The 20,868-nt window shown below is 34.8% G+C and overlaps 3 protein-coding genes across 4 annotated transcripts; 1 reads left to right on the top strand and 2 right to left on the bottom strand.

Annotated features, from left to right (window-relative positions):
- Positions 1 to 1,718: 1,718 nt before the first annotated feature.
- LOC131014176 (geranylgeranyl transferase type-2 subunit alpha 1) lies at positions 1,719 to 7,149 on the bottom strand. Its single transcript, XM_057942067.1, has 8 exons — positions 6,916 to 7,149; positions 6,630 to 6,801; positions 6,215 to 6,375; positions 6,025 to 6,129; positions 4,088 to 4,876; positions 3,802 to 3,991; positions 2,705 to 2,891; positions 1,719 to 2,269 (listed from the first exon to the last, which is right to left on the bottom strand). Exons 1-8 carry the CDS (start codon positions 7,029 to 7,031, stop codon positions 1,902 to 1,904), a joined length of 2,088 nt encoding a protein of 695 aa, XP_057798050.1. The 5' UTR covers positions 7,032 to 7,149; the 3' UTR covers positions 1,719 to 1,901.
- An 8,503-nt stretch (positions 7,150 to 15,652) lies between these two features.
- On the bottom strand, positions 15,653 to 18,029 carry LOC131014179 (uncharacterized). Of its 2 annotated transcripts, none has more exons than XM_057942072.1 (6): positions 17,895 to 18,029; positions 17,728 to 17,782; positions 16,878 to 16,928; positions 16,250 to 16,341; positions 16,072 to 16,149; positions 15,653 to 15,977 (listed from the first exon to the last, which is right to left on the bottom strand). In XM_057942072.1, exons 1-6 carry the CDS (start codon positions 17,948 to 17,950, stop codon positions 15,827 to 15,829), a joined length of 483 nt encoding a protein of 160 aa, XP_057798055.1. In that variant the 5' UTR covers positions 17,951 to 18,029; the 3' UTR covers positions 15,653 to 15,826. The 2 variants fall into 2 exon arrangements, with proteins under 2 accessions (XP_057798055.1, XP_057798056.1); XM_057942073.1 differs by having other exon boundaries at positions 17,885 to 17,949.
- A 117-nt stretch (positions 18,030 to 18,146) lies between these two features.
- On the top strand, positions 18,147 to 20,158 carry LOC131014180 (uncharacterized). The gene is made up of 6 exons (XM_057942074.1): positions 18,147 to 18,286; positions 18,403 to 18,497; positions 18,585 to 18,685; positions 18,996 to 19,065; positions 19,582 to 19,625; positions 19,782 to 20,158. Exons 1-6 carry the CDS (start codon positions 18,274 to 18,276, stop codon positions 19,876 to 19,878), a joined length of 420 nt encoding a protein of 139 aa, XP_057798057.1. The 5' UTR covers positions 18,147 to 18,273; the 3' UTR covers positions 19,879 to 20,158.
- The last annotated feature ends 710 nt before the right edge of the window (positions 20,159 to 20,868 follow it).

Below are 20,868 nucleotides of genomic sequence, written 5' to 3'. Positions count from 1 at the left end.
GGCAACTAAAAAGATTAAACTTATATTTGTTCATTTTTATCAATTATAAATAGTTAATTGGTAGTTCAAAAATTGAAAATTCAAAGGTTTTCAGATTCATGTGTTTATTGAGATTATGTTGTTCATAACTTCGATTTTTTTATTGAGATTTATGTTTGCATTTATTTATATTTAAATTATATTTAATATATGTATTTATTTATTTAAAATATCGTTCAATTTCAACATTGGTGATGCATCGCACGAGCGGGCATACTAGTTAGACTAAAAAAAGGAGAAAATATTGTTGTTAATAACTATTTAACAGAAAATAAATAAATAACACCAAAATGGTCGAATTTTTTTTTTTTTTCAATTAGCATGTGCATAGCACTCGCCTTACATTTTTTCATCGTGCCGCCAGGCTTGCCAATGGGGAGGGGCTCGTTGGAGAGCCTGCCCAGCGAGTCCCGCATCACATACTATTATAAGCCCAATTATCTAAATATTGTGTCCACTTATAAGCTCTTAAGATATTACATCTTAGTATAAGATAAATTGTTGGAATACAAACTCTCTAAAATAAATTTAGCCAAACACCTCTTTAGTAAATATAAGATGAATATATTATACTTCATTCATCTCAATTCAATAGGCCACAATAGTTTAAGAGAGATAAAGCAATTTTTTTTAAGATATATCTATATAATATATAAAAGAGGAGTTTTCTCTCTCCATTTTTTCCCTCCATTTTTCTCTCTCTTCTCCCATCATTTTTTTTATTATATTTTTTCTTTTATAATTTTAATTCTTTTCTAAACATTGTCAAATTTAATTTATCACAAAATATTCAATGTGCATCATAAGCTTAAGTTCGTTAGAAGATCTTTAATGGTATAAAAATTATCAAAAATGAATTTAAAACGAATAGGTTACTAAAATTTTAAAATATTTTATTTCCTTTTTCTTTGTTAAAATTTTACAACTTTTTATTTATGTTTGTGTATGAAAATATTTATTTATTTATTATTATTATGTGAAATACTCTATAATAATAACGTGTAATTAATTTCATTATCAAATAATTTAAAATAATTTTATAACTATTATTATTATTACACTTTATACATAATTGAAAATTACGTTTTAAATTCGAAATTTTATTGAGTAATTAGTATTTTATTTTTAAACCATATTTTGCATTTATTATATTTTGTTTCTGTTTAATATTTATTTATATTTATTTAAATATGTCATTTAATTTTGATTTCGCCGTGCATCGCACGGATGGTCGTACTAGTTTGTCAAAAAAATAAGAAAAAGAAATGAGAGTATTATTTTTAAGATAAGAAAAAAGATAATTATGTGTTGGCTCAATGATATATAATATAAATAAATAATGAGGTTTATGTATATTATTTATTACTATTATGTTTAAATTTTTCATTTTAAAAATTGATCTATTAAAATCAAACGTTCAAATTAAAAAATATGACTTGTTAAATTGAAACGATTGAGTAACATTTATGAAATGTCGTAGCCCAAAAGTAGAACACCAACTTTAAAAAACAGAAACAAAGTTAGGGTGCTCGCTGGAGGCTTATATCATGTCCCATATCTCAAAACAGATATACATCTCGATCTTATCTAAAACAAATTGAAATATCTGCAGTTAATAATGATAATTTTTTTCCCTTTAAAACATAAAAACATATAATTATTCACAAAGTTAAACAAAATTAAAGAAAATAAAGCATTCAGTTAATTCAATTCATTCTGGTTGGGTTGTTTTTCACACGTATATTACATTACAGAGCAATAAATAGATGGAACGTGTTGTTAAAAACCAACTCTTAACTAGTTTCCGATCAGTTGTTTTTGGTATAGTTGAAGAATAAAATTTGAGTTGAGTTATCACAGATCTAATGGCATCTCTCACCATCAAACCACTTGAGTGTTGACATCAACTTGAGCAGAAACGCTTTCAATCTTGCATCCACCACTGCATTTCCCACAATATCTAATTGTATCAAATTCAAGTCCTTGAAGAGTAGATAAGCATCCCAGAAATCAGCATATCTCTTCAAGTGCCACTCGGATCCCGTAGTATCATTGAGGGGAGACGAGCACAGATATCTTCTTGTGTCGATAGAGTGAGCGCCAATCTCGTTGTATGATACATCCAATACTTGTAATGACTTTAGCATTTTCAATGGTTCCAGAGCTGTAAAACTGCCAAGCCTGTTGTTGCTAAGCTTCAAGCAGGACAGTAGTTGCAGAGCTTCCAACCCTGTCCCAGAATTCGAAATGCCAAGTTAAGTCGGCTTATATAACCGTGACAATAAATAAAATTCCAACCAGCAATATAAGGTGTGTGAGAAAACAACATATAATCTACAATAGATTAGAAATTTACATTTAAGTTATTTAAATAGCAGAGAATGTAGCTATCGACCCATAGTAGAAGCAAATAATTCACCCAAGAACCAATTCATGTAAAGGTTGACTTATGCGATACTGAGTTCCTCAAAAACAGTTCTTAGGGGATTATGTAATTGCAGAGGTACCAAAATGAAAACCATTTCCCTCAAAAAATAGAAATAAAACCGCAGACAATAAAATTTTTTGAAACTGTATCAGCACATAATTTCATCAAATCACATTAATCGAAAGGGTGAAGCCGTAATGATGCAGATAAGATGTCATATATTTGTATATCAACTACCTTCAATTGATCTGAGTTTGTTGTGGCTGAGATCCAACATTTGAACCCACAGCAAGTGCTCCATACATGAAACTCGTGACAATGAGAGGCCCTTTAGCCGTACACATGTATAAGAACTAATACTTGGCAAGGACAATTCTTGATAATTACCACAGAGCTTCAATAAAGACTCATTATTTGAAGTCAGCTGCACAACAGTAAGTGGGATGATTTGAAGATAAGAGAAAGAAGTAGGATTCATGCAGAAAATAACTTGAATGCACTGCCCCCCCTCCCACAACCACACACGAAATATAAAAAGAAATTTATAATCAAGATGTCTTATCAAGGAAGGTGTGACAAGGGAAGCACCTGCCAAGAAGAGAGTATAAAAAAGATTACAAGCACAGAACTGAAAACAGTATGATCAATTGCCACTATACGAGATTCATGTAAACGGTGCTTATGAAATTAGGGACCATTTACTTACATATATATTAAAGTTATCTTATACATGATCCTTTATTCCCCAAAAGTACAATGAAAGAATGTACAAATTTTAGCTCGGAAGAGCATTTCCTAGTTCTAGCATCCATAATTAAAACATTCCTTGACCATAACTAACTACACATGATCTATTCCTCACCCAAAAAAAAAAAAAAACTACACATGATCTGCTTCTCTGAATTTAAAGTGTTTTTGACTTCTCTCACTAAAAAGATCTTCCCCTCAAAACTTGTGATAATGAGACTCTACTTCCTTAAATAAAGAGAAGTCTTTAACAAAGAATTATATGGCTTTCTTATCCAGCTTGTAGTTTAACTAAGGAGTTTAAATGGACTAAGAGTAAATAAAAATTAGACAGTTTTCACATGGCCTAAAGCAAAAGGGTTTCATGACTAAATGACATTTATTGGGTTGAACCGAATCTTTGATCAAACAACTCAAGCTCTAAAGCTAACTGAGTCAATTTAGCTTTTATGCTTGTTTTCAAAGGATTGCAGATTGACCTAGTAATGACTATCTACCATGATGAAACGCTACATTCTCTCAGCACTTGACATGACCAAAGCATTCTGTATTATCCAGACAGACAGGCCAAGTGAAAGAAGATTCACCTGCTTCATTAGCACTATGCTGTACTCATCCTCATAATAACCAATATGTGCAGGATCCATCTTTATTAAATCATGATAAAGTGCAAGAATTTCTTCATAATGAGCCTCAGTTCTGGAATCCGTGCAGCCATATGTGATCAATGTGTTATGCGCCACCAAGAGTCTTGCAAGAGTAAGTTTTCCAATTTTACTACAACAAAAAGACATAACAAGAAAATAAAACTACTTGCCAAATCAAGAAGCTTCTTTGAAAATGCGCAAGCAATCCAGCATGAATTTAGCTTACCAATTTGATGATGACAACAGTTCCCGGCTGTGAGCAATTTCATTAGATATAGTCTCCATACACAACATAGGAGTGGTTTTCTTATTCTCCTTTGCAATGTCCAATTTACGAAGTAAGGGAAGCAAGTTTGCATCTGGAGATTGGGTAGAATGAGCTTTAAAATTCTCCTCATTCCATGATATTTTATGTTTAGTTGGCACCTCAGAATGCCCTTGATCGTTTGAACATACATTCACAGTGAAAGATATAAAACAAGACCGACTACATGGCATACCACTTGAAGAGATAATACTGGGAAAGTGTGCAATGGTAACCTTTACATGGCAGGACTCCAAGGAATCATCAGGATACTTAATGTAAGTTAACCAAGCCTGGGAAAACCCAAGTTTATTTGCCGAAAGTGGTCGCCAAATAAGACCATCACCAGCATCATAATCAAATTCAACAGTGACTGTAGATGAGCTAACACCTTCAACTGCTTCACTGAAATATAAAATGAGGGGAAACGTTCGTTCTTTAGACTGGAAATATATCTTGGAGAAAGGAGGCTGGCGATCGGGGTTATCAATTGATAAAGATAGATTAGAACCATGAGGAGGCCATGAAGAAATAAATAGAGGCTCCCGCTTCAATGTTTGATCCAGAAGCCACAAATGATAAAACCAGCCACTTTGATCATCAGGGTCTGTGAAGAGAGCATTGCGTACAAACTCAAACTCCTCACTCAAGACATTCTCTTTTTTGTCATATCCTTTTGCGCTTTTCTCAAGTAGTTTAGACAAAAGCATGCTGCAGGTGTTGGGGGAAAAGTGAAATATTTATATCAAAATACAATTGACTACTACAAAAAGGAAAGTCAAAACCACTGATTAGTAACTCTATCTAGAATCTATAGAAGAGGTTATTAAGATTAAAAATCTACTAAGTACAAATACTTGACTTTTGTTACATGACATTTGTGATACAAAAACCAATCTTTGTAGCTCTATAACATTTGAACATTAATATTCTTTACGATTTCATGAGTCTGTTTCTCACAATGTAAATTTTATAAAACTACTGCAATGCATACCTAACTCGGCAGCTCAAATAAGCTGTTTAGACCCATGTAATGCAAACTACAACACATGCAGTAGCTCAACTCTTATTTTTTTCAGTATAACGATTGTTTTGGATACTACTTATCAAGTTGAAAAGAAAATGCATATCTGCAAATTAAGAATAACATGGTGCTAAAGAAGAACATCAATGGAAAATTACCAAAATATCACCCTACCCCTACATAGTTTCTACTTCAGAAATCCAACTATTGTCATCGGAACAAAATATGTCCATATATCATACTCCCTCCGTCCCATTACAAATGTCTCACTTTCCTTAATGGGATGTCCTATTACAAATATCTCATTCCTTTTTTGGCAATATATTCTCTCTCTATACCTAATATTTAAATAATTTTCACCAACCCATTTTATCCACTTTCTACACATTTCTTAATCTTCGTGCCCAAAAGTAATGAGACATTTGTAATGGGACGGATGAAGTATATATAATGATGATAGATGGTCATTTGATGTCTGTAAATATGCAGTAAAAAATATTACTCCCTCCGTCCACGAAAAAGAGTCTCATTTAACTTTTTGAACCATCACATAATACCTTTTCTCCTATATTTAACTATAAATTGTACTTTTATTCCACTTTTTAACTAACAATGTACTTTTATTCTACTTTTTTGTACTAACACTATCCCTACAAATTGTACATTTACCCCACTTACACCTACTTTAACAATTTTCTTAAAACTCGTGCTGAACCCCAAATGAGACTCTTTTTTCGTGGACGGAGGGAGTACTTCCCGGGACATAGGAGCTAAAGCATGCACGAGGAACGATCAGCTTATGTGAATTGAAATTTCAAGAAACAAACTAGCATACCTTCGGTTATGCCAGGCAGAATAATTACTAAAATTATCATATATCATGTCAGTCGTGTACTGAAGTTCATCTTCATCTGGAATCTTCTTCAGTTCTGTTATAAACCTGGATAGCGCGGCAGCAAAGAGCCACATTAGCATGTCAGAATCACTAGATTACCCAATTGAACACCAAATTTCCAGCACTTCACCTCCTGTAATTCCATGCGTGGAAATTCCGGGAGTCCAGTTTCTGGAACTTTCCCAGAAGCCTCAATTCCCTGTCCGAGGATGAATGACCCTTGCTTAGGACCCATTTGCGATGATGCCACGCCCCATAAGCCTTAAAGTTTCTCTTCAATGCGTTCTCTACCTAAATGACAGTTCATACTCTAACAAATCCATCAGTTACTTAATCAATTCCTACAACAAAAAGATGCAAATTTCAATTTTTAACACTGGATCTAACTTTCAACTCATCCACAGCTCCATCAGTTATCTAACCCTATTCCTACTACAGAAAGAGTTGCAACAATATCAACCTTTAACACCTCCCATAAATCCTATATAACTTCCAAGTCACTCGATCAAGAGCAATAAGCAAATAAAAAGTAAGCACAAACTTACAAGTATCAACTCTTCATCAAGAATTGATTGGGCCGACTCCGAATCAACTCCATCCTCCTTGTGTCGATCGAGAAGGTGCTGAACCGCGAGCTTCCGGTAATTCCAACCGGTGTAATGCTCGGGATTTGATTCCAACAGCTTCGCACTGGTTTCTATCGCTTCTTTCGTGTATCTGCAGCGAAAATCCTCACAAATTAAACCCCCGAAAACGAGCACAAATCGATCAAAACCCAATTAATTACTAAATCTCGATCGAAATAAGCAGGAAAAAGGGGAAATGACAAACATTTTGTTGTGGTGAAAGTGGAGGAGTTGAGATTGGAGATCGCGAAGTTTGGCGGCTCTGAGAGACGAGTCATCTCGCTCTTCCTGAGTTGGGGCTTTGCGCGGTATCCCGTGCATTCTCTCTCTCTCAAGAAATATTGAATTCGTTGATCGAGAGGGTTTAGATCTTCAAACTCTAGAATTGCAAATGTCAAAAATAAGTTATCATACCTTCCCAGTTAAGTTTAGATACGGGTTTTTGACTTACCCACGTTTCATTGGTTGTTTTGAATTTATTAGTTGTTGTTTGATTTGAATAATGTATAACTCAATCACTAAATTTGTTATCCCTCAAAATAGAGGGGAAACAAAAGAAATGGAATCCCTTACTAATGATTTATTTCCATTGTTAAACCAAACACTCAATAAAAATAATGGTTATTGTTACCATTCCACTCCTTTATTTAATTTCATTCTTTTTCCATTCTTCTACTTGAACCAAACGAGCCACTAAGAGTGAATCAATAAAATATTTATTTGATTATTGTAATTTGTAAAAATAAAAAATAATCCTCTTACAATTTATCCTTATTTTAGGCGTCTTCTCTAATAGTGTTGCCTAGTTCGGACTGGGCCCACATGAACCGAAATCGGCCCGGATCGACCCGTGGTCAACAGTTTTGGCCCGGACTATTGAACGCAAGCTTGAACCGGAACCAGGAAGTAATGGCGGGCCGGTTAAGGGCCGGAAAATCTGGAATCGGGAGCCAGCAGTTAATTGTCGGGCCTGGCCCGCGGTTAATCGCCGATTCAGCACGGCAGACGAGGCGGTAGGCTAGGCGCGCAATCTCCCAGGTGAAAATCGATGATTTTTAATTTAAATTTTTTTATTTTATTTTCAAATTCAAATTTAGATTTTCTTTCTCCCAGTTTTATCTATAAATACCCTCATTCTTCCACCTTCAAAACCATCTTATTGTGTTAACAATTATACAGTCTCTTCTCTTCTACTTCTAATTCTATTCCATTCTTTATATGCTTAATTGTTATTGCTAAATTGCTCTATTGTTCTATTGTTACTCTCTTACTTTACTTTATTTGCTATATTGTTACTTTCTTGCTTTACTTTATTGCTCCATTGTTACTCTTTACTTTACTTTACTTTATTGCTCTATTGTTACTATCTTGCTTACATTATATTACTACTAAGTAATACTATCTACTAATTATTCATTCCTATATATTTAAATTACACTAGCACTACACACGCTCTTGCTTTATTTTATTGCTCTATTGTTATTTGTTACTATCTTGTTTTACATTATATTAATACTAAGTACTATTTACTAATTAGTACTATATATTTAAATTATAATTGCACTACACACACTCTTACTTTACTTTATTGTTATATTGTACTCTCTATTATTTATATACTCTCTACTTGTTTATTTGTTATCATGTCTGGATCTCGTGGTAACTGTGGCAAGTCTATCAATGTCGACTCCGATGAAGATATTGGTAGCACTCCCACCTATCCTCAGAATATTCCATCATCATCCTCAAGGAGAAAAGTCCCATCAACACGGTCGTCCCACCTTGAGACTGCCGAATTGATAGGTGAACAATATCCTCGACAAATTCAAGAAGAGGAGGATGAAGCATATGCTCGTAGTTTGCATAGCCAACAAGAGATGGAGGAGGAAGCTGATCAAGCACGACATGATGTGGAGACGAAAATTCCCTCCACTAGAGTTAATGCTAAGGGTAAGGCTAAATCTCTTACTTCTAACATTTTCACTAAACATTTCAGGAAAGTTGCTAGAGAAATAGATCCAAATGAAGGTTCCAATACTCCGGAGAAGGTTCATGGTGTATTGTAACTATTGTGATGCTTGTTACAAATGGACGACGAGAAGAGGTTATGGCACACTCTCAAGGCATATGAAGAAGATGCATAAACCCGAGTTTGGAATCTATATAACTCAAACTCAACTACATCCTCAAGCCCAACAAGGTAATGTTTTATGGAAATACGACAATTTAAATGCTCAAGAAGTAATGAATCGTTTTGTTGCTATGGAGCATTTGCCTTTTATGTTCATCGATAAAATGATTTTTGAATATTCTAATGAAAAATGCTTATAATCCCCCCGCAAAAAAAAAAAAAAATTGGTAGAACTACTATGGTTCGGCGTATAAGAAGACAAGCCGTAGAAAGAAAATGTGATTTGATGAAATATTTTAGCCATTTAAATCAAATTTTTTCTATATGTTCCAATATATGGAGTGATTCTTTTCAAAAAAAATCTTGTATGAGAGTTACTTGTCATTGGGTTGATGAATGTTGGCTACTCCAAAAACAGTTTAATTGCATTTAGAGAGTTTAATTAAATACATAATGCTACTAATAATGCTCAATCGATTATTTCCGTTTTAAATAAGTATCAATTGTTAAATAAAATATTTTTTGTTGGATTTGATAATGCATCGGCCAACATCACCTCCATTCCTGAATTAGTTGCCGCGTGCACACCCGTTTTAATGGTAAGTATTTTCATGCTAGATGTATTTGTCATATTTTGAACCGATGTGTACAAGATGCTTACAACCTTATTAATGAAAATGTTGAACCCATTAGACAAGCCGTTAATATTTTACATAAAAAAGCAAATATTGAAAAAAAATGGCAAAGATATTGTCGTAGTAAGAAAATTCGATATACGAATTTTGTTAAAGATGTTACAACACGTTGGAATTCAACATATACCGTGCTTGCATCTACCATGGATCATATTGAGCATTTATGTGATTGTTTTAGAGAAACTCCCTAGGCTAATTTGATTTTATTGCCCTCTTATTGTGATAAATGTCATGATTTATTTGAACTTTTAAATGTTTTTGAAAATGCAACAACGGATTTCTCGGGTGTTTATTATCGCACTAGTGTTAAAGCATTGCATGTATATTGCTATTGCTTTAAATGCTTGTAGTAATAATAAAGATTTGTATACTATATCATATGAAATGGTTCTTAAGTGGCTTAATACTTTATATAAATTTCTCGATGTTTTTTTAGTTGCTAAGATTTTAGATCATCAAATGAAACTTTTCGGTGTTTATCGCATGTTAGAAATTTATTATGGTGTCTTTAAAGAAATGCCTTATTATGAAAAGAAATTAGCAAATAATCAAGAAATAGAATGATACATTCCTGACTTAGATCATATTAAGGTTAGAATAGAAAACACAATTAGGGCCTTATTTGGTGAATATGAACAAAAATATTTTCAATCAAACCCATCATACTATTCAAATGTAGGTAGTAGTTCCCAACCTTTTAGTGGCTCCTTAGGTGCTTTTACTTCGAACCGCTTCGCCTAAGCCGTCTATTCATTTTTGCAAACACAAAGGAGTCATACTACTAACGAATTAGATATATACTTGTCTAGTATATTTGCTTTCAAGGGTGTAGGAAATTATCAATTCGACATCTTGCAATGATGGTCCTTACATTATCTTGGACGACAGAAGAAGCAACATGGATCCTCGAAACATGGAGGTCACCATGTTGCTTGATGATTGGTCCAAAGTAGAGTTGTGAGTGCAAGAGAACCAATGGGATCAATGCCGACGAGTGCCCAAACAATGAATTCACCGAGTTCTAAAGATCCGACGCTGAGGCCTACGACTAGGCAAGTTAAGGTAAGAAAACTACGTTGGCTTTGATTCTTCATTATTCAATGAATATTAAAATTGAGCACAAGCCCTTTATTCATTTTTTTTGCCCCTTGTAAAAAAAATTATTTTCGATTTAGCATAGTAAATTAGTTAGTATTACTTAGTTTACTTATTCAATGTTGTAATTTCAATTTTAAAGATTGTATCATTGTGATATTTTTTTTCTACATAGATATAATTCAATAAAAAAGATGAACTTTATGCCTTATTTTAATTGTAAATGTGTTAGAATTATTTTTCCTTTATTGGCGGGTGACAAGGTTTACATGAGGATGCAAACTTTCTTGATTTTTCGATCTATATGTGTAGTGTAAATGGGCTCCATATAACGCAAGATAAAGAAATTTTACTTGTTTTTGACTTGTCAAATTGGGAAGTATGAAAATATACAAATTTTATCACCACCATGTGCACTATGGTGGAGTGAGTTCCTTACGTTGTAAATGAAATGACAAATCCAAAATGTGCTGATTAGGGCTGGTAAACTGGTCGGTTCGGTACCGGTTAATCGAAACCGGTTAAGGGCCATTTCCCTAATCGGTATCGAACCGGTTATTGGATTAACCGGTCCGGTTGGTTAATCGGTTAACCGATCAAATCGATTAATCCACGATTTCTCAATTTGCCTGAATTTAATCGGTTAATTCGGTTAATCGGTTAACCGGTTAACTGAATTAACCGATTTTTATTTAAAAAAATTCAAATTTATAGAATGTGTGCAATATGAGGTTAATCGGTTAACGGGTTAACTGAATTAACTGATTTTTATTTAAAAAAATTTAAATTTATAGAATGTGTGCAATATGATTTGAACTCTTGACCTTTGAAAGAAAGAATAAGGTCTTATCCACTGCACCAATTCATAACTTATGATAATTTAGAACAAATTTTTATTTTATAGATACTTGAAATATTAATGTATTATTTAAATTAAAATATTAAAATATAAATTAATTAATTTGATATAAAATAAACCGGTTAATCGGTTTAACCGATTAACCGACCGGTTTAACCGATTAATCGATTAGTGATGAACACACTAACCGATAACCGAACCAAACCGGTAAAAACTGATTATCGGTTAACCGAAAACCAAGCTTTTCCGATTCGATTACGATTAAAACCGATTAACCGGAACCCGTTTTACCACCCCTAGTACTGATTTTTAAATGATAATCACATCTTTATTTATTTATTTGCACATATGACCAATCATTCGATTGGATTGATCTTTACCATATATAATAATTTCAATAACATAATAATGTGTTTCTTACTTAATTTATAAAGAATGGAATATGGTTTCAATTTTTCATTTTATATATAAATAATATCTAATAGATTATTTTTTTAAAATTTTATAGGCATTTATTTTATATTTATTTTGGAATCTTCCACTTTTTCCTCAATAAACTAAGAGCGTCAATTTAAATTTATATATTTTTAAAGCTGGTGTGCAATGTTCTAAAAGCTCTATAAGAACATTTGCAATATTCATGTGTTAGAGCATCAACAGTGGGGATGACTTGATAGGTGACCTGATAGAGAGGGGACCACATTGGGTCATGGAGGCTGCAGTGAGATGACATGATAGTTGATCTGATTTTTTTAGTTTTGATTTTTGTATTTTGCATTTAATTTTAATTGCACAAATTTAAATAACACAATTTACTTCAAATTTAAATTGCATTAATTTTAAAATCCTAAAAATTACATAAATCTTAAAAATTTAAAGACATCCTAAAATAACTATTCCGACTCTAGAGGTCCGAAACGTGCCCAAACGTGCTCCATCAAATCATGTTGGAGCACAACATGCATCTGTCTATCTCGGAGAATTGCATCTCTTTGCACGTATTCCTCAAAGCAAATCGGGGTTGCTCGAGCACTCTCCGTCGAGTCACTACTAGACACCCCTGTGTCCTGCTGTCGTCATCTCTCCAATGGACAGCTCTATCACCTTCGTTCTCCACAATCATGTTGTGGAGAATGATGCAACACATCATGATGTCTTTGAGATTCTTGACGTACCAACCTCGCGCCGGACTTCGAATGATTCATCATCGAGCTTGAAGCACTTCAAAGGCACGTTCGACATCCTTTCGTGCCGATTCTTGCATCTTATTGAACCTCGCCTCCTTCGGATTGGTCGCCTATCGGTGAACTCTTGACGAAACAACGCCACTCCGAATATATGTCCGTCGCACAAGTAGTAGCTCATCTGGTAGTAGCGTTGGTTGACCTGAAAGATCACCGGTAGTGCTGTTCCATCCAACACGTCGGAGAAGAGAGTCGACTGGTTTAGAACGTTGAAGAAGGCATGCCAAATCCACAGATCCGTGGGATGCAACGGCCTCCAAAATCAAGGTGGGCTCCCCTTTATCACCACGTGTATATGTGCCGTGCTACGCCTTTGGGCAATTCTTCCACGCTCCAATGCATACAATCAAGACTCCCGAGCATCCCAAGGAAATCCGTGTCACGCCTCGTGCATCTGAGGATGTCCGCCGGCGTTGGACGACAAAGATAATGGGCTCCGAAAGCCCAGATGACAGCCGTGCAGAACTTTTTGAGGCATAGATGCCCCGTCGTCTCGGCGACCTTGAGATACTCGTCGAAAGTATCCGCACTGACGCCAGTGGCTAATTGGCGGATAGCCGCCAGTGCATTTCTGCAAAGGTGTGAGAGAGTCCCGACCTCGTGCATCATGGCTCATCTGGAAGTAAGTATCTTCACCTTGAATAGCCTCGACGATGCGCAAGAACAACTCATTCTGCATCTGAAAAACAACGTCGAAAAAATATAGGACCGTACGTCAGATTGTCGTTGAAGTAGTCTTGCATAAGACATAAATGGGCACCCTCACGATCACGGTGGACGTATTGACGGTGATGAATTACACTTCCGGCGCTGGTTGGGAGTACATCGCAGCATGCAACTCTTGCTGCTCCTGGAGCTCATCGATGATCTTTTCCATAATCCCGTCGGACGAAGATGATGAAGTATCATCGAATTGCTCCATTTTTGAGTGTGTGAATGAAGAAGAAATAGATTGAAGAGTGGAAGAGAGAATTTTTGAGTGTATGAATGAAGGTGAAATGGAGATGTGTATTTATAGAAGAGAAAATAAAATAAAACAAAAATAACAAAATAAAAAACGGCTAAAAGAGCCGTTGGGAAGAGAGAGAAAGAGATTAAACGGCTATTTTGCAAAAATTCGAATTTTCCTTTATTTTATTATTATTTTTTAATATTGGCGCGTGTATAACACGCGCCCGCCTTTTTTATCATCGTATCTGACCTGTTTTATTGGGGCAGCCTCATGTCTCTTGCGGATGCAATGGACGACCCGATCTCGGGGTGACTCAAGTCCCTCCTATCGGGTCCCCACTGCGGATGCTCTTATACCCTACAATTATCCCTAGTAATAATAACAACCATAATATTCATTGCCGTCAAAATAAACACCAAACGGTGATATAGCCATATTTAATATACTTCAAAACATATAGCCTAATAAAAGAATTTTAATACCACGATTATCTACATAAATTAAAATCCACAATTATTGATTCGAATATATGAAAACACTCGCAGCTGTAATTCCAACACAAATCCAACCATGCCATAACCATAACATAGTGGTGGCATAATATCTTTAGTTGGTACATTAATTACCACCAAATCTCTAGCTAGTTCGCGTGTTTCCTCATCAAATTACAAGGATATATTCAAAACAATGTTTCACACACTTTCGCAATCAATATTTTCATAAATTATAGAATTAAATACGCACGCGAAATTACTATAATTTTCCCCAGAAATTGCATGTCATGCACTATAATCTCAACAAAAATTAGGCTTCACCGCAAAATCAGTTAATAAAAAAATAAAAATGGAAACGAAGTTGGTTCCTTTTTATCTCAGATTGATGCTCGTGTTGTTCAGTCTCATTTTTGCCGATGTTCGGGCTGAGAAAAAGCCCGACGGGCCCATGTTATCATCAGTGGAGCCCACATCGCGTGTGTTTATCATCATAATCATTGTTGCTTGTGTGGCTGAGCATCCACAATGCTTGCACCCATAATGGGTGCAATAGAAGGGGTCCCACTTCTATTGCATCCACTCCAACAATGGTATTGCATTCACTTGGTTGCAATAGATTTTATTTTATTTTTGAATTAGTTTTATTCTAGTTTTCATTTTAAATTTACAATATTTGATAAATTAAAATTTCATTGAATTAAAATTCAAATCCTACATTGATTGAAATAAAGTTGCAATACAAGAAATTAAAATCCTAAATTACTTAAATTAAAACAAACATAAAATAAAAAATCCTAACAAACGGCTACTGATTCATTTTAAATAATGTTTTTTAATTTTCCTTTTTTTTTTTGGTTCGAAATGGGGCGCATGTTTACACGCCCCCTCCTTCGCTCCCGTCTCCACCGAGTGCGATGCATCCCCCCCCCCCCTCACACCCGGGTGCAGCAACGGCGCTGGGTGCGATAGGCCGGGTTCGATCCGGCCATCGCACCCAGCGATGCTGATGCTTAATAGTTATAGGAACTATCTTATTCTTTTGCAGAAAAAATACCCGAGGAAGAAACGACGGCCTAAACTCGAAATTTATCCCAAAAAAAATATAAATTCTAAAGCTAGAAAGCAAAAAAAATTAGCTGGGGCATATTACCTTTTATGTTTTTTGATCTGTTACTAACCTGGTTATAGGTCTGTTGGAATGATGATTTCATTGAGAATGGTGATTTTAAGATATCAATCAATTATATTTATGGGTATTTTGTGCTTTAATAAAGGTTTTTTCTTATATCTACATATTGCGCATATTTTTTCTCCACAAGTCATTTAGAATTCAATTGGAGATGACATCTTGGCATGACCAAATCAATCAAGGGTTGTGTTTGTTTGTTAATTTTGTTTTTCGTTTGAGATTTTGTTTGCATGTTTAATATGATGCAAAACGTCGACCAATTCAACCACCCACTCTCAATCAATTCATGTCAATACCAAATCAATAAACATTTCTTGTTTTCCTCATTTTAACATGAATTGGTAATGAGAAAGATAATCTGTTTTATTGGCTTTCACCAAAAACTTTAGCAGGTCAAAACTATTTCAAGTTGATGAAAAATTACAGAATTTTAACTGCAATTCGACAAGGACATAACTCAACTATCGGAGTCGGAGGTCTTCTCCTCTTTAGGTGGCGCATATTGTCTGGTGAGACGCGACCTCGTCCACGGATCCACAGCTGCCCTCTGTGGTGGTGGTGGGGTCGGTGGCTTAGCTTGTCTAAGTTCGTTTTCCCTATCTATAAACCTGAGGTGGTGTAGACAAAAGGGAAATAAAGACTAATTCTTGGGGAAAATTGCCTATGAACAAAGATTATCACACAAAACTGCACTGGACTTACTCAATGTACGCCATTGGTGCAGCATCACCAACTCGTATACGAGTTCGAAGCATTCTCGTGTATCCACCTGCTCTATCTCTGTAACAAAAATAAATAAACAATATCCAATATATTATTATAGCAAGCAACCATGTACCAAAAACAGTGGAACAAACAAGTTCGGAGGATTGAGCTTCACTTGTATCGATAGGCCAGTTCTGTAAATAACTTGTGGATGACATCATCCCCACGAACAAAGGCACCAGCACGCCTCGCAGCACATAATGTACCCTGTAGCAACGTAAATGAACTAAATAGGGTTGGTTTTCAGACCACAAATTGAGAATCCAATCACCTTCCCTAATTCTTCTAAAAACTAAAATAGAAACAATCCTAATTATAGCTGAAGAGAGCCTCCTATTATCAATCTGTTTTGTTCAGTAATAGTGGTATCAGATGCAATTAAACTATAAGCGTTATGTTTAAGTCAAACTTGACATCTAAGTTGAGACTTGCATACATCTGCTGCTATGGATATCATATAACCCATTTATAGTTAAAGAAGACCAAGACTTATTATATCTATGGCATAGCCAGTTAATGACGTATCCTCAGGAGCATTATACTATCAGCCAATCTGGAAGCAACAAGATTTGGTATTTCAATGGATATCACTAGACATTTAATTATTTGCATTGAGTGACATGGAATGGAATGCAAGCCATTCAAAATGAATGGGATTTAAATCCATGTCAGCAGGTATTGTACCCACCTTCAAACTTTACTACGCTCGTAAAGCTTTAGATCAGAGAAAATGAAAAATATACCTCTTTTCCGAGCTGCACCATATTATCAGCAAGCCTACGAACTTCCTTTGCCTACAAAGATAACAAGAGAAGAGATAAGAAAGACATCAAGCCATTAATAGAGCCTTAAAGCTTAAATCCAAATAGGCCACTGAAAAGTCGTCCACTACATTATAACATCAAAGATAAAATAAATTATCTCATTGTCGATGACACCAAACTTCTTGATACACATGGGAAACGTTTGGTTCGAGTGATAAGGCATGATTGGTAAAGTAATCCTGGTTTGCATGATGGATAACTCAGCCCACACTCTAATCATGCAATTGGATGATTATTTATCACCCCAAGGTTGGATGGATTAATTAATCATGTCTAAACCTATCAATCTTATCCTCATCTACCAAACCAAACACCCCGATGCAATATGAAAACTGATAGGCCCTATAAACACACACAAACACCCACAGACTGACAAATCACCATATAAATTGCTCTAGCCTCCATCAGTCAGGATACACAAATTAGACAGCCAAACTTAACACTCATTCTAGTTTCCCGTATAATTAAATAAAATTTTCAGGCACAGATCATACGAAATTCAATTACAGAACAGGAAATTAATACCTAGTTTTCTAGATTATTTTTGGTACTGAATTTGTAGCGAATGTCTCTTCTCTTTCCCATGCCAACTAAGAACGAAACAACAAAACTTATGTTACACGTTTAGCCCCGTATAAAAATTTCGTCGAAGGACCCATTAGATTCTCTCGAATATGCTTTCACAGAATAGATGAAAGCAGCAAAACCCTACTAAAACCCTAATCAGTTTTAGAACCGCAAGGAAATACTTAAATTTGAATTCAGAAACCTTGGCAACTGTTGTCTCGATCCGCTCGTGCTTCACTAGCTGCGACACCATCGTCCTGCTCAACAAAATCAAAACTTTAGCTAATTATTTTGTGAAGATAATACCACAAAGATTGAAAAACGGTTGCAAAAAAAAAGGATCTAAAAGTCATATACACCTCTTAATACCTGAGCATGGACATTCTGTGACCGGTAGGCCGATTGAGCTTCCTGAATTTCGTCATTTGCGCGCTGAGTGTGTGTGAGAGAGAGAGAGAGGCGAAGAGAAAATGGGAGTGCAGAAGAGCTCGAATCACGAGTGGAGGGTGGGTCTACCAGTCTGGTATTGATGGGCTTATGATTTTGGGCCTCTTTAGATGGTTGGGCTTTTCGGGTCGAGTAAAGAGAGTGGAGCCCAAAATACAAATAATTGTAGGAATTGAAATGTGCCAATTTCCTCCACAATTCTTGATCGCAGAGCGCGCTGGAAAACAAGGAAGCGCCGAAGAGAGCAAAGCAATAGTCGAATTCATCGCAGTCTTTGAACCCTAAATCTTGGATCTTCAACATGGATTCAGAAGGTATACCAATCTTCGCATCTCTGTACTTTTTATTTTTATTTATTTTTTAATTCAAAGAATAGTACTTGCCTATAACAAACATTCTTTTTGGTAAAAATATTGACAATTCCTTTTAGGGCAACGAACATCTTCAAACCCTTCCGCAATGCTGGCTGCTCTATTGTGCAAAAGGGCTAAACTTCATGAAGAGCTCCGGAATATCGAAAAACAGGTGTTGAATAATGTGATGATTTTATTTTTAGGATTTATTGATTACTTATTTATTATGTGTAGTTTATTGAATAAATTTTTTGTGTAGGTATATGATATGGAGACGGGTTATTTACAGGATCCGAGCCAATGTGGCAATGTCTTGAAAGGTTTTGAAGGGTTTTTGTCTTCTTCCAAGAACACTACACTGTAATGGTTTTTTTTTTTTTTTGGTGTAGATTATTTAGTATCTTTTGTTTCATATACTTGTTAATGGATCATGTAATTGGGGGATTTGATGGTTATTAGGGTGAAGTTTTCATTATACCTTGGCATTGAATTTTTGGCTCTGAATGGTCCCTTAGTTCATTTCTATCTAAGATTGATCTTGTTGAGCATCATTTTTTGCTTCTTTCATGTTTAAGTTTTATGTATACATTGTTCCTTCAGTTGGTTATTTAGGTTTCCGGTTATTGTTAATACGAACGAGAATAATTTAGTGTTGCTCTTTCATTCGCAGCTTGAAACGATCAAGGAAGTTTCAGCCTGACGACAGGCTGTTTTCATTGTCGTCTGTCACTTCACCAGCTGTATGAGTTCATATCCTATTATGGTTTCTGTTTACAATAAGTTTTTGAACTGGAGTTAAATGTGGTTTGTCTCTGCCTGTCTCATTGTCGTTTGTTGTAGATTGATTTAGATGCGAACTCTGGACTAGGCCCCCTCTTTTATCAGTTTTATGCATCTGTTATCATATATTGTGTAGATAATCTACTTTTGAGATAGACGCCGTCTAGGAATTTGAAGGCTTGTAATTTTTCCATGAACACTAAATGTGATTGTGGATAGACGTACTTTGTGAAACTGTCACCTTGAGTCAAATAATATTCGAATTGGAGAATGGTTAGACTGGTGATACTGCTAGAATGGAAAGCAATTATACATTCCTTTTCATTACTTTCTCTTTTTTGTTATTCAATGTGGTAAATGCTTTAGATATTCCGAGTTGCTTTGAGTTATTGAGTATGACCCTATACTGCGTAGAAGTCTTTGTTTTCAAATTGTTTGATCCCGCGGATATTTGAGTTATTTATGACATTTACCAGGCGGAAGAAATAGCAAGAGATGGTGGTGTAACAACAAATGGGCCGTAAGTAATCAAGATTTCCATTCTCAGTATTAAGGTTTTGTAGATACTGAACAATATGCAGAGTTGTTGAGCAACATTAGCTGATACACTGGTGATGATCAATCTGACTTTGGTTTCTAATCGAGTATGTTCTCATGGATACTCAACATGTTGCAGTGGGAAACCGAAGAAAGGTAGAGGGCCGAGAGAGGCGAAGAGAAGGCAATCTAGCGAAGCTGACTTTGACTATGAAGATGATCCTGATCTGATGTAGTGACTCCCTATAGAAATCAATATCAAGAAGACTGACTTTACTGGCTACTCAACTTCCTACCTTTCCGGCTCCGAGCTTAAGTTTTCGTTGTTGCGAAGCTTACATGTTTCCAACAATATTTAACCATCTTCATGTATATAAACATCTAATTGCTGTTCTTGAAACACAGGTCCTTCAGCTAGGTTTTTTTTTTTTGGTAGTTGAAGCGTTGAAGGTCAATCTTCTTGTATAACTAACTAAAAATACTTGAGCTATTTGATCGACTTTCTTGCTTTTTGAATTTTATTTTGCAAGAGTTCATACCTATTGAGATTTATGTCTTTTTTTATATCAGATCATGGTGCTTTTAAAATCTAATGAATTAATATATTCTTATAAATATATAATATATAAAATAATTTTAAAATAAAATATATAATAGGGGGTAAAATAGGCACTCCACAAGTTTTATCTTAAAATGCATTAGGCTCTTTTTTATTAGTATAGATATAGATTATAGAAGTGTTGATAAGGCTCTTTTTCTATTACTACATATTATAGAAGTGTTGATAAGTTGTGTTTTCTTTATGATATGTATTTTGCATAAATAATAATAACCATAAAACAAGTAAAATGTATATCAGTAAATAGAAAAGTAAGTCAAAATATATCACTAAACTTTTCCTTATATCACTAATTTACTCGGTTGATTAGCACTAATATAAATAATATTGCTTCACTAGATCCAATCAAATCATATTGAACCAAAAAACTATTTTAAAATTTTCATCATACATACACACATGCCAAATTGAGTGTATTGTTATTGTTTCACTTTCACCCATCCCTATACAAGATAAAATTGGACAAAATCAAACAAAAATCGAAAATTCAGTTTTGGTTCGGTTTGAGAATCGTAAATATTGAAAAGTTAACGGCCAATTAAATAACTTGACAGAAATTCTGAAAAGGCAAAAAAAAAAATTGACAAAAATTTAATCCAACCAAAAC

The sequence above is a fragment of the Salvia miltiorrhiza genome, chromosome 3, assembly GCF_028751815.1.
Source record: "Salvia miltiorrhiza cultivar Shanhuang (shh) chromosome 3, IMPLAD_Smil_shh, whole genome shotgun sequence".
NCBI classification, from domain to species: Eukaryota; Viridiplantae; Streptophyta; class Magnoliopsida; order Lamiales; family Lamiaceae; genus Salvia; species Salvia miltiorrhiza.
Note: the sequence above shows the minus strand (reverse complement) of the source record. Positions and strands in the feature narration are given on the sequence as shown.